At 37.9% G+C, this 14,311-nt stretch overlaps 1 protein-coding gene across 1 annotated transcript in view; it reads left to right on the top strand.

Annotated features, from left to right (window-relative positions):
• The window catches only part of RSRC1 (arginine and serine rich coiled-coil 1), a 180,430-nt gene that overhangs the window by 69,962 nt on the left and 96,157 nt on the right, over positions 1-14,311 (top strand). Inside the window, exon 6 of the mRNA XM_072868510.1 lies at positions 8,792-8,828. Coding sequence (XP_072724611.1) covers positions 8,792-8,828 — 37 coding nt within the window. The remainder of the gene's footprint in view (positions 1-8,791; positions 8,829-14,311) is intronic.

Genomic DNA, 14,311 nt, shown 5'->3' with positions numbered 1-14,311 from the left:
AAATAAAAAAACAAAAGATTATGATAGTAATTTTATTTGCATCTTTTCTCTAGGAGTTTATTCTTTGTCTAGAAGTTTTTAATCTTATATTTTTCAAAAATTTGTTTAAGAATAGTATTGTTCCTGCAGAATAAAATTTCATTAGGTTAAGTACAGTAGTAATTGGGTGAATGAGGAGGATTTAGAAGCTTTCAGAGAATGGAAAATTGATTGTAGTCAAATTGTTTTAGTGCTTAGAACATTTAAATTTTCTCACTGACTTATCCTTCAATTTAATATTCTTCCATACTGAGAGTTGAGTGCAGCTGCGGAAAATCTAACATTTTAAATATTTATCCTAACAGTATGCTAATAGAAATACATGTGTAATTAGTTTCAGACTTAATGCTGATAAACTGTGTTTATATTCTGCAGTCATCCAAACACAGATGGTAAGGTGTTAGGTATGATAATTATTGTGCACTCTTTATATGTTCCTCATTAACCTGTAACACTCTTGACTAGTCTGGAGAGTTTTTACTGTAGTTATGCTTACCAACATTAAAACTTGCTCTGCTTTGTTTTAATATTCAGTGCAGCGTTCTGTGCATTTACACTGCTGGGCTTTTTGCTACTTTTGTAATCTATTTTGTACTTTGAGGCTAATTAGCAACACTTCCTACTACCACTAATGTCCATTACAGAAATGTTTTCATACACTTTCACCTACAGGATGTGTTTTAATTGAATATCTACTAAATAATATTACAGAAAAGGTAAAACAGGCCAAAGTTGTCTAATTTATTTAAGACTACCAAATAATCTGGTTAACGGAGACAGTGACATTCCGAAGCCTGAAGCTTAATTGCTTGTGTTTGCTGGGAATGCAAGCGTTGATTAACAAGGTTTTACTCTTTGTGAAGGGAACGCCGTGCACAGAACAGGAGGACAAAAACCCAACCACCCAAACAAAACCCAGGGAAAAAAAACCACCAAAAAACCACTCCACGTGTAAGAACTCCAAGGACTTGCATGTTACGCGGTCCTTTGAATTGCCAGGTTTATCCAAGGAAGGGCTTGAACTGGCAACCAGGATAAAGAAATCTGCTTTGATAATTTATGGGATTTCCATATCTGACCTGAAGTCTTGGTAAAGCAGAATTGGGAGCTTTTTGGGGCAGTTATTTTGTCTCTCATTTATCTGTGAAATACTTGAAGACAAAAAGGATTTTTTTGTAGGGTCTATTTGAAAATATTGATTCTATCAACACTGTATTTTGTGTTGTCCCCCCACTCCCTTTAGTTTCAGTATTTATTTCAGTTGCATGAAATCTTGATTTTTACCCTGTGAGCCAGGGTTATGTATATTCCACCCCCCACCCCTCCCTTGAATATTTGATAAGGTCTCTTGGGTACTGATTTTTCTTCTCTCCAGGATAACATATTATGGAAATTGTTTCACCTTGTGTCCTGTTTAAAGTCCCTGGTTTAGCGTGATTCAGTTTAGCTTGCGTTATATTCTACTGAGTTCTTCAGCAGTTCCAAGTTATTCTGTATGTGTTTGTGTGGGGGTGACTTCTGCTTTTCTTCCTGCTTTTGATAAGTGACCTTCATACAATCTTCTTGAATCTTTATTACATTTAAATTAGTAATTGGCCAAACTTCTTACCATTTTTTCCCTGAGTAAAATAAATTATTTGGTTGACTGGAGCGAGGGAGCCACTGAGCACGCCACCACCCACCAGCTTTGGAGGATCAGTTCCAGACTGTTTGAATCTGATATTAAGTAAGAGCAAAACAACATTCCACACTTTTTCAAGAATATCATGGGTGCGTTTTCTAGCAGTTAGAGTGAAGGATTCTCTAACCAATCCCTGTTTTTCACTCTTTTCTTTCCCTATGATTTTCACTATTTTATTTCTTAGTCCTTTTATTGGTTGCTTGGATCTTCCACTAATGGAAGAAAACAGGGGTTTTTAGATAGAAGGAGCCACAACTCTTAGAGCCCTTGCAATTGTCAAGGGATTCTCTTTGAGGTACATGTAGTGCTGAGAATCTTTGTGTAACTTATGTAAGCAGTAGGTTGCAAAGATTTTTATTTTCATTATTGGTAATATTGTTTGGGTATGTTATTTGGTTACTCTCAAAAAACTCAAGTTTTTTTCCTTCATCTTTGTCTAAGAGAAGCAGGAAGAAATAGCTTTCTTTTATGGTTTTATCTTCTTGCCTTTTGTATACTCCCTTTGATGTAACTTCCGCTTATGGCTACAAAAATATATAGCCCTACTTTTCAGGTTTTTCTTTGTAACCCAGGTGATGCTAAGTAGTAGTGTTGAAGAGTAATGCGTTTTTTTGTTCTGTTTCTGTATGTTACGTAGTCTTTACCAGCGGTTCTGCCAGACCACCGGTGTGGTATTGGAGCAGCTTGTCATCGCAAGTCAGTAGGTATGAATTTACCTGTTCACCCAGGAGAATCAGCACTGTCCTCTTAAAGTTGGTATCGAAGGAGAGGACAGGCATAGATTTTTATGTAATCTTTGTTGTGACTTTCAAAGCCTACTGAAATAAGTATCTACGGTCTGAAGTCAGATTTGGAAACACCAGCCTGTAATTTTACAGAAAACACAACAATACAGAACCTAGAAAATTTAGTGGAATGTGATGGGGTATCCATTTCTAAAAACTGCATCCAGGATTCTGTAACTCTGAAGCTGAAATTCAAGCTAGCTCAGGGAAGAACTTCAAATATGTAGTGCCTCCTGAACAGCCACCGTGCAAATGTACTAATCGTGTGTGGGTATTCTAGATGTTGCCGATAGGGAGAGAATACTTTTTTCTGCACTAGGCTTTTATTTTTCTGGAATTGAACAAAGGCGTGATCTGGCCAGGACTGTTTTACTCTTGCGTCTGGCGTGTTCTGTGAGCTTAAGATTAGTCAGTGAAGCTGTTCCAGAATATAACATGGTTTACATGTTTGCGTAAATGCATCGCTAAACGGTGATAAGGTCACAAGGGCATTGTTCAGGCTACCCATCCAGTTGTGATTAAACTGTGTGTGTATGAGTACACACGATGCCTTCTTCCAAAATGCGTGTGTGAGAGAAAAGTTAGAAAAAAGTTAAAAACTTCAGTGGGAAGAAACTATTCCTTATTTTCCTCCTCCTCTGAAGTTTGATACCTGGAATACCTTCAATCTCGTACAGCCTTTTGAGGCTGAGGAAAGTAAATCCAGCAAAGATTGAATACATAAAATAAGTGAGGGAGCAGTTCTCCATCTTTGGATGTCCCAGGGTAGAATTAAATAGGTTTCCACGTGATTACACACTAATTTTCTTCTTCCCAGGAATATACAGGGCCCAGCTCTAGTCTGGGAAATCATGAGATATTGGCCTTTAAACTCACCATTGGCAGAGATGATCTTGCCACAGGTTGGCAGAGTTTTAGGTGGGGGATTTCCACATTCTGAAAGAGAAAGGAAATTGTTCCCGGCTGTTGGTGGTGAAGTTTGCTGGGATTTAGTCAGAAATTTGGAATAGTAACAATGCCGCTAGATTGAGTAGTCAAGGTTAGTGTAATAAATTCCTTATCTGAATCTGATTTAGATTAGCTTGGTGTTTTGTTTTGTGTTTTGTTTTTTTTTTTTACAGTGCCTACTGACAAGCTAAGCATCTCTTGGCAGATTAGCTTTGAGATGACTCTGAATATCAGAAGCAGAAAATGATGAGGCAAAGGCCTCATTGAATTTGAGATGCCAATCTGCTAAAATAAAGATGATATGCAAAAAAAGGTCTAGAGATAGCTGATTAATCTACTTCTCCCATAGCTGTCACCTCCACTGTAGTTGCACTTAGTAAGACTGTTCCTGACTTTGGCCGTGTTGGGTCAGCGTAGGTTCCTCACTAACTGAAAGAGCTCAGGACAGGAGAGGCAGTGGCTACGGCGTTTATGGCAGTAGCCTCACTCATCCTCTTCACCATACCCCTTGGTATAATTCCTAACATCTAAGGCATATTTTTTCTCATTTCTTTCTTCTCTCCCTTTATCTGCCTTCAACACAGAGTGTAGGGAAGTGGGAGAAGGGACTAGACCACCACTCGAGCTGGGTTTAGCGTAACATGGTTATCCTGTTTCGTGTTGCTTGTATTGGCGAGTGTTTAATATCTTGTCACCTGCTGAAGTTCATAAAGAAGCTCAGAAGACTTCTGAAGAGATTCAGCTGTTTACTTTGAGGTTGTTTATCTAGAATACACGTGGGGATTGATAACATGCAAAAGAAAAACAGCGGATGTGTGTGCTGCTGAGGGGGATCTGTAGGGAAGGCCATCAGATGACAGCAAGCAGTTGAAGCATGTTAACGTGAGGATAAAGAACAGGAAAACTTGAGGTTGTTCCAAGAACATCTTTCACTATGAGGCTCTTCATCCAAGAGGAATACTGGGACAAAAAAGGGATTAATTTAAAATGATACTTGACAGATTATTGAACGTATTATGTGATGTGCTTGTTGAATGATCCAAGAGATTTTTAAGAGGGAGCTCTATGAAAATTATCTATAACCACTTGGGACAATACTGCCTGATCAACAGCACTGACACGTTGGCATTCATGAAGAGTGGAGTTAAAAGGCCTTTATTTGAGCGTGGTGCAGCCTGACCCGAGATGCTGCGTATGACCTTGTTCTTTGCAGCTTGTAGTTACCGTTGTGGAACTGGAGGGGATTCTGCCCAAGGCCTTGCTAATGATGAGATGGTTTATTTATTCATTTGGCTTCTGAGGAGAAGAATCAGACATTGGGACTGTTTAGTGTGGAGTTCAGGCCATCAAGACGGTCAGGGGCTGGAGACCCTCAGGGGACCTGAGGGACTGGGGGTGGTTCAGCCTGGAGAAGAGATGGCTTCGAGGGCACCTGACAGCAGCCACCCAGAGTGATGGGGAGGGAGGTCACCGAGGAGGGGGAGCCAGGCTCTTTGAAGTGGTAGGAGGAAAGACGCAACCAGCCCAGACTGCAAAAAGAGGTGTTTGGACTAGATAGAAGGAAAGACGCTCCCAGCGAGGACATTTAATCAGCAAAACAGGTCGCCCAGGGAGATTGTCCTTTCAAGACCAGGCTGGATAAAACTCTGAGCAGCCTGGTCTGGCCTCACAGCTGAGCCTGCCTTCAGCAGGCGGTGGGACTGCAGCCCTCCAGAGGCCCTTCAACCTATATTATCCCATAATTATCTATAATGTTCATAAATATAGATAATCCATAGAATTATTCTGTGGCCTATGGATTCTAACAAAAAAACTATGGCAAAGAAAACTACGAACATAAGGGAGGTATTGAGAATGAGTTGATAACAACTTGAGAGGAACCGAAGAATGTGAACTGAAGTGGTTTGTTTTCATTTGGAATAATTTTTTTAAAATTGCAGTATACTTTCAGTTTGACACTACTGGTCTGAATAGCAGCACAAATTAAACTCAGCTCTAATTGTTTGTCATGTTAAAGAGTATAACGGAGACCTGCTAACAAGCTCAATTGCTTATTTTAGTGATAAATAAAAATATCTCTGAGATTTCCTTGGTTTTAGATAGCCTCACAGTACTAAAATAAGTCACTGGCATTGTAGTATGATGTTAAGACTGTAGCTTCTTGAGGGTGCCTTGCTCCGGAGTACTGTGTCTACATGTATCCAGTAACGTGTTTAGCTCTGTTGTAGAACTATTACTTGTTTGTGCACAATTCCTGTGTGAAACTGCTGTAAATGTATTAAAAAGTAAATTATTAGTGAAATCTTGTATTCTTTTAGAATAGCTAAAGTTCAGATATTTTGAAGATATTGCATATTTTTCAGCTCCCTTGATTAATGGTTAGTTTTGTATGGGAACCTACTTTTATGAACATGAATATATGTCTAGGTTAAAATCAGGATTTTCAGCGAGTGCTGGTGAATATTTTTATTTTAGTTTATTTTACTGGCAAAGGAACTAGCACTAATAAGTTAACACTACCTCAATTAGTTACCTACACTATGGTTTTAAGTAATCCAAAAGCTGGCTGCACTTGCTTAATTGAATTCCTGGCTTGTTGTTACAGGTCCCTCATGACCATGATTCAGACTTAGCTCAGCTGCAATTTTTTCCCCTGCCATTACCAAAAGCTAACATTTGGATTAGCCTGACTATTATGCTTACTGGTTTTAATGTATGATTTTAAAATATACGCACGTCAACTAGTATTTTACAGCACAATTTCTTGACTATATTGGGGAAATACAATTCCAGGGCTTCTCTGATGGAAAAAAGCAAAACTCAGGAATAAAACTGAACTTGGCCTAACAAACCAAAAAAATAGATGTGGTGCACTGGGGATGGTTTGAAAGGCAAATATATATCTTGTTGGGAACTGCGTGGTGTCAAAGTTGAGTAAAACATTATTACCTGATAATGATATAAAATTAATATAACTTTCTTATGGTGTTCCTTTATTATAGGAGTATTATAATAGTGGATTATAAATAGTGCATATTATAATATGCACTAAACTGTTCTTGCCTTTTATTTGTAGTCTTTTATGGTATTAGTGATGAAGGTGATCTGTAGACATCTAAGGTTATGTGTCAGACTGAGCTGTAGCAACAGGTCTGGTTTTGCATAACACAATATTTGAAATACAGTATTAATGGGAGTCGTCTTTGTATAATTATTGTTTAACTAGAAAGATACAATTATGCCATGGCTTCACTCATTGTCATCGCTGATTGATGCACAGCAGCCTCCGGCTGGAAAGAGTTTTCATTGGAAGTGACAGGAGCCACAAGGTTTATTTAGGACAACCTCAACCTTGTCCTGGTTAGCTTGATAATGTTTGCCTTATGTATGTTCAACCACTGCATTTCCTGCGTTAGAGCCTTGTGTTACACCAATATTACTATCTGTGCTGCCTCAACTGCAAATTGGATGAACAGCCAGTGACACTTTTTCAATATTATTACATTAAACCAAGTGGATTTTGATTGATAACCTAATATTCAACTAATGCAAAACATCAATCATGGCAAGTATATTAATTATTTAATATTGCAGTCTAATTCAGAAATCGATGTGCTGCATGAGGGGAAGGGAAACTCACTGTTCCCAGCAGACTTAAGACAGGGAATGATTAAAAAAAAAACCAACCCAAAACAAAACAAACAACCCACCCTGCTGTACTCTTGTGTGTTAGTTCGATACAAATCTTTATTCATTTGCCAATAATCTCTTCGCATTTTCCACTTCAGGACCTTTTTTATCAGTTTTGAGACCTATAATTGAATTAAGCCTGCTTTCAGCACAGGGCAAAAGGAGTTGCACAAATATTGATGGAGTCATGGCAGGGACAGCGCAGGAGACAGACCACTAACAGGGCAGGGTTTATACCATTAGTTGTGAGCTCCCGCATCAGCTCCTGGGATCCTGCTTCCAAAGTGATTCAATTCTTTAAGGCCATTTAGCACCTCCAAAATAGGTGTGGGAGATGATTTCTATTTAAATATTGTCTGGACTCGAATAATCAGTTCTCGGTTCAAAATGCAAAATCATGGTGTAAGGAAGGTGCGTCTTTTTCTCTTGCTTCATTCATGATATATTCAAATAGAACAAAAGTGCATAGCAGACTTCTTTGGCAGCTTTATGAAATTATAACTAAAAGCTTTCTGTAAAAAGTCTAAAACAGAGTACAGCAAGGTTGTAAAATGTGTAATTCAATGTAGCCTTATTCAGTATCTAGTAAAATTTCATATATTTAGCCATTTTTGTGTGTAACTTCACATGATGCCTTACACAGCCCGTACTAAGTACTAAAGAGAACGGAAGCCTCTGTCTCGCCCGCTTTGCTGCCTTAGAGGAACATAGTTGGGGGTTTTGCACCTGTGGCTTGATGGAGTTGAATAATTTGTTGAAAAATTAATATTATAAATATAAACACACGCTACATTATATAGTTCGATCACCGATTACTTGAAACACTAGTGGGGCGGTTGCTCCTTGTTTGCCGTGGCTGCAGCCCACCTGCCTCAAAAGGCACCGTGACATTTTTGGAAGCAGGTAGAACCCGGAGCCAGTGAAAGCAGAAAGCAGCCTCCTTATTCAGTGGCTTGGGATTTGGGGATTTTTAAAATTTGTTTTGCTTCGGTTTTCTTTCAGGTTATCTTTTTTACATTGCAGGATGTGTTAAGGATTAATTTTCACTCTGAATTCTCCTTGCTTTTCAATGTTTTTTCTTTGGTAGTTTGGTCGCTTGTTTTGCAGCTGTCTTTATGCGATGTTACTTCTTATTTTTGTATCTGTACATTGTATTTTTTTCAGCTGTTGGGAGTCAAATGCGAGGTTTCAGTATGGCTGCCACGACCTAGTTAGTTAATACAAGATTCATTCATTCCATCACCTCTGTAAACGGTCACAGAATTTTCTTATTGAAGTCGTGGCAAGGCAGAACCATGAGCCACTGAATGTGGATTTGGTAAATAGCATTATGCACTGTCTTGTTTTATTAATTCCAATATGAATAGTGGGATAATTATATTAAAAATGTTGTTTTTTAAATGAGTGTCCTGTTGCATTGCTACAGTTTATGGTAATTTCAGGGCAGGTAAAATTTGAGGTTTTAAATAATTCTGTAGTTATGTGTTAGGATAATCGAGACATTTTAGGTATTGTAATGATTAAGGTATTAAAAGTAAAAATTTTATATACTTGAGAAATTACATGGCTTTGACATTTCTGAGTTAAACATAAATCATTGTAGACAAGGGTTTAGCAACTATTTAGAACTTTTGTTCTTCTGTTACAGGGACTCTGGAAACATCAAAGCTGGATTAGAACATCTGGTAAGTTTTAATTTTCTCTTGAACATTTGCATCATCTTTGATATCTGCATTCCAAATGAACACTTTCGAATGAGCTTTGAATACCTTGAATTGAGAAAGTCAACCATTTCCCAGAGGGTCAGCTTACTGTTATTATGTGAAGGCACTTACATTTTCATTTATCTTACCATTTCAAGGGAATTTTAATTTTTTTTTAAATTACTTTTTTTGATGTAGAGATGAAATAAAATGGACTACAGTCCTTGGATTGATGATTGCCTTAATTATAAACAAAAATTGTTTGGTGTTGGATTTTTGGCATATCCTGATCTGAAAACAACAAACTTGTGATAAAAAAAACCAAAACAAACCACCACACAATCAAATATTGCATGCATAAATATGGTATGTTTTAGTAATTTGAAGTCTTTGAAAGAAGTGCACAGCTTTGTTTTTTCTCTTGTCTTTGCTTTATGAATAATGTATTGACTTAAATTCCATTCAGTGCTGCAGTATAAAATAATAATTGAGATGCAAAATATTTTTGGTTTAAGTAAACATATTCAAACCACAAGTGATGGCAAGACATACTTAGCATTAAAACTAATCAGTTGATCAAAACTGGGAAAAATACAATATTGTCACAAGTCTGAAGCTCATTGAGCCTCGGATGTTAGTATCGGCAACCATCAGAACATTAAGTAGTTCATCTAAACAGATTATTAAATCCCATTAAATCAAAATATTCACTATTAATGGCGTGTATATCTCAGTACATCATGAGAAGCGTTTAAATTCATGTTTAATTTTGTCATATAATATCTAAATATTATATACTGTCCTGTACTTCCATTAAAAGAAAATCTTATCACAATGTATTGCATGAGCATTTGAAAAAATTGCTTTTCTGTTGTTGCTTCCCATTTTGGGAATCACTTGGGAAATATGATTTGTAGGAGCTTGTGTACCAATATCTTCCTGGAGTAACAGCGGGATGAAAAGGATGTATATTCTGGCATAGTTGTCAACAGTTTCCCCTTTATAATGGTGGCATATTAAATGTTCCATTGCAACTAGTATTTGGAATCTGTAAATGGAATAAATAGCTGAGTGTTATGAATAGGTCATAGAGCAGTTTGAAAATTAATCTTGTTTGCTAGTTTCATTGGTATCTTGCATGCGAGTTGAATCTCTTAAATAAATTTTTAAAATGTTTCATTCCTCTGCTGGTGTCAGGTAGTTGTAATCTGATGGGTTCAGAGGATTTTTCTAATGCATTATAAAGATGCTGCAGTCTTGACAGATGACCATGACTGGTGCTTTTTCTAAATTGGGAGTGCTGCAATAGCTGGAGCTACAGGTCTGATTTATAATGTCACCTCAACCCAGCAAGTACGGAAGGAAGAGGCTCTTTGGGTTTTGAGTAGCCTGGGGCAGGGGGTGGACCAGGAATGGTGTTTTCACTAATGTTCAGGGTTTCTCAGGGATTTGGGGGGAAAACGTACTGGAAAGATTCTCTGCAGAGTAATGATGCCTTAAGTTCTTTACAGGGAACTCCCTATATGGTTGAATAACATTTTGTCTTCATTAAACATGTTACCTGTTTTGTATTTCTGTGAAAGATCTGTCAAAAGCCCTCCAGGTTTGAGACTTTTTTCCTTTTCCCTGTGATCTTAGAAAAATCTGTCCTGGGGACGGGTGCTCAAGGAAATTAACTGTTTCCCAAGACACCCATAGATGGGAGTATTCGTGCTGGAAACTGTTTTATATCTCAACATTATGTCAGACAAATTCACTAAGACCTTTTGGACTCCAATAAACTATAGGGATATTCCTCAGAAGACTTAAGCCACGTGATTGCTCTGGTTCTACTACTTTAAATTACGGCATCTCCAAATACTTGTAAAGAAGTTTTGGGTTTTTTTTCCCCCCCTCTATGAAGTCAGAAGAATCTTTATATTGATTGGGTAATCTATTCTTTAATCCCTTTGTAAAAAAGGGTGTTTTACAATTTGTGATATAATCCTTACGGGGTCTGTATGTTCCCATTAGGTTTATCCATGTATGTATCCCATTCACTTGATTGCAGCTTACCCTTATTTTACTGCTTACCCTTGTTTAAGTAGCGTCTGCCATCCTGGTATCTAGCATCCAGCTACACACAGGAGTGAAATAAAGTAGTATAACAACTGCTGTTCCAAAATCTGGTAAATATTTTACAAATCGTTACTTGGAAATACTTCCAATTTAAAACCAGATGCTGTTATAAACAAAAAGATTTTCTTTGTAGATTGGAGAACTTCCCAGCAGGTCCCTGTGCCTGATTCTCAGAGTCCATCAGAGCTGGCCCTCCCGGAGGAGCTGGGCTGGTCGCTGCTGCTGGGACGAAGAGCTGTCCGGTGTGTCCGGCTGACGTGCAAGGGGGTCACAGCCACGCTCCCTGCTGACCACCGATAGCTACATCTGCTCAGAAGCATATTTGATTTGTAGCTAGTTAAGAAAAGAAACTGCAACGTTCTAAGTGTAGGGGAATCAGTCTTGTATTCCAAAAATGTTGGTGGCTACTTGCTGCGTTATACGTAGCTAATTCCTTTTCTGAGCAACAAATTTGAACAAACTGTAGAAACCTTGGAATAGATGATCATATATCTGCAACTCTGAATAGGTCCTGTTTTCTATTAATAGCTCTACTAAAAAGGAACCATGGAGCCATACGTGTGGTTTACTCATTAGAGATACCTTATTTGTGTCTTTTGCATAACGTTTCAAAGCAATAACCTGCGTGTCCTTGTGGTTAAGCAGCAGACTCTGTCCGTTTTAGATGATGAAGAGCAACCTGTCATTAATAGCTTGTTTAGCCCATCAGCGGTTTGTAAGAATATAGTTATTGTCTGCCAAGAATGCGGACGCTCCCCGTGTTGTGTGGTAATCAATAACCCCTGGCCGGCGCGGATGAAGCTCTTGCGAAGCTGACTGTCGCAGTGCTTGTGCGTCGCTCTGCCAAGGAAGCTGCTGGAGTTCACTCTTTACACTTTTGGTTGCATCATCTGTCATAGGTAGTGTACATCAAGGTCACTAATTCATAACTAATGTTGGGTAACTCCATCTGGCAGCTCTTTGGGGATTTTTTACGAGATCTTTGGTAGAAAAATTTGCATAAATGATCAACCAACCAAAAAAAAAACCTGAGAAAAAACCAAAACCCCAACCAAAAAAAGCCCTTCCTTTATCCAGAAAGTGTTAATACTTATTTACTAGGTATCACTATTTTTTTTTTTTCTTGGAGCTTGATTTCAGTGGTCGACCTCTCACTGATTTTTCCCTGGCTTAGTTTCAGGCTTCTGGTGATTACAGCTCAGTGGTCCTAGTATGGCTACTGGGCAGCAATGTCTAACAGAATCGTTGACTTTCTAATGAGCTGTAAAACCAAGCAGCCAATTATTTGTGTTCACAAACAATTAATTAACACTCTTAATATGAACAATTATGTTTATCTTGGTATCCTGGCAAAATTCCATGCTGGTCAATTATATTCTGCAAGCTTTAATTCTCCCTTATTGAAGAAGTGTCAGGCTGATTGGGTGGTTGGGTTTTTTTCCTATTGAAATTGTATTTAATTGAAAACAAGATTTTTCATTTTTATTTTCTTTTTAAAAGGCATTTCTTTCTCACATGTCCTTTCCTAAAATGCTAATCATCAAAACCTGAAAAAAATTCCCTTAGGAAAACCACCATGGTGTTCTTGGGGAGTTGTAATTTTCACGCCCCATCTCCCACTCTTAGCTTTTGACCAAATTGCCCTCCTGGGTGAGATGACTGATGAGGCACCTCTAGAGAGGACAGTCTTAGTCCAGGAGATCGGAGGCAGCATTAGAGGAGAAGGGGACTGTGGCCATGGGGTATGGCAATGGCAATTTAGCATGGAATTCACGTCTTCATAAGAAAAGAGGGTGTTCTGGGAAGCCTGCCTACTCCGGCACAAGAATAGCCACATGGGCAGGCTGTGCACAGGTTGGGTAATGGGTTGTCTGAACTTTGTAACTTTATTTTCTTCCCATTTAGACAATGGGATTGGTATATCCCTATGATGGGGCAAGAATCTCTAGCCTGGAGCCGTCTACTTCGGTTGTGCAGAAAGTCTTCTAAAGATGGGAAACTGTCATGAAATACAACTGTACAAGTAAAATGTTTTCTATCATCAGGTAGATAGACAGATTAGTGGAAGGGAAACGGTGCTGAAAGGTGCTAGGGGTATCATAAGCCTTGTAGATGTTAGTCTGTAGCTTGTGATGTCAGGAGAGCTTGTGATGTCAGGAGAAATGCTGATGCATTTATTTCCTTGCTAATTCCTGTCGTTCACATCTCTCTCGCATGTATTGCATGTGCATAGAGTTAAGGCATTTTACATACAAGGTGGTTTGCTTATATGAACTCTTTTAATCGTCATGGGTTTGCTATTTGTTCGGGTAAACATTAAACTTGAATCTTCAACTTGAATCTTCTTGATATTTTCCTTCATAAAAGGTAATAGATACATAGGTGATTCCTTTTGGAGTGTTAAGTGTGAGAACACAGCCACTGCTCATGTCTTCCTGGCATGGTTATAATAATAACTAACCTTTCGGAAGTTTTAAAAAAAAAAAGTTAAGAATTTGTAGAAATAAGGAGGTTGGGGCCCTCTTCTAAAAGTGTTAAATGTAGGTTACCCAGACAAATTATTATTTGTAACTGATTAACTGTTTGAGTTAACTCCTATTTAGAATATAAATATTTGTATTTATGTAGACATACACTGAATTCTGCTGTTGGATTTATTTTTTGCATTGAGCCCAAAATGTTGACTAGCATGAGGTTACAACTAAAACCATTGCATTCTCTGAAGATGCAAATACATAGCTGCAAATGGACACAGAGGACCTGAAGGTAGCAGGAATGTGTTCCTGTAAGATAAACATTAGATGAAAAGGAAATAAAATTTTATATACATAAAAAAATATTTAAGTATCTTAAATGTCAGTTTTATCTAACATATGGAATATAGATGGTAGTTTTCATCATGTTCCATCTACCATACTGAGAAATGCAGTCATCAGGGTTCATAGAATGGTTTATGCACATGACACGGTCGTGGAAACGGTTACACCTGATTAAAAATGCACCATACAGAGCAGAGTTGGGCATGTTTAGTAAGCTTTACTTATGGATGCTGACATTTTTAAAGTATTCAGTACATACGATTGATCAAACTTATTTAAAAAAGATCTTTGATTTTTCCCTTTTTTCAAAGTAGATGGAAATAAATAATACTCTTTACTATAATTTGGTGGTACTATTGTAGTAACCTGAACCATAAAAACCCTCTGATTTTCATCACTTTTAATAAATGATAGTTTCGCTTTAAGGTTGATACATATTACTGTCAAAGTATTCTCAGTGCACATCCCCACAATGAGATTTCTTGACAAGTCATAGGTGGGCTGAGCACTGTCTGAGATTTCCATTTC

This window comes from Ciconia boyciana, chromosome 7 (genome assembly GCF_034638445.1).
Source record: "Ciconia boyciana chromosome 7, ASM3463844v1, whole genome shotgun sequence".
NCBI lineage: Eukaryota > Metazoa > Chordata > Aves > Ciconiiformes > Ciconiidae > Ciconia > Ciconia boyciana.
The sequence above is the reverse complement of the archived record's forward strand: the minus strand, read 5'-3'. Positions and strand labels throughout refer to the sequence as shown.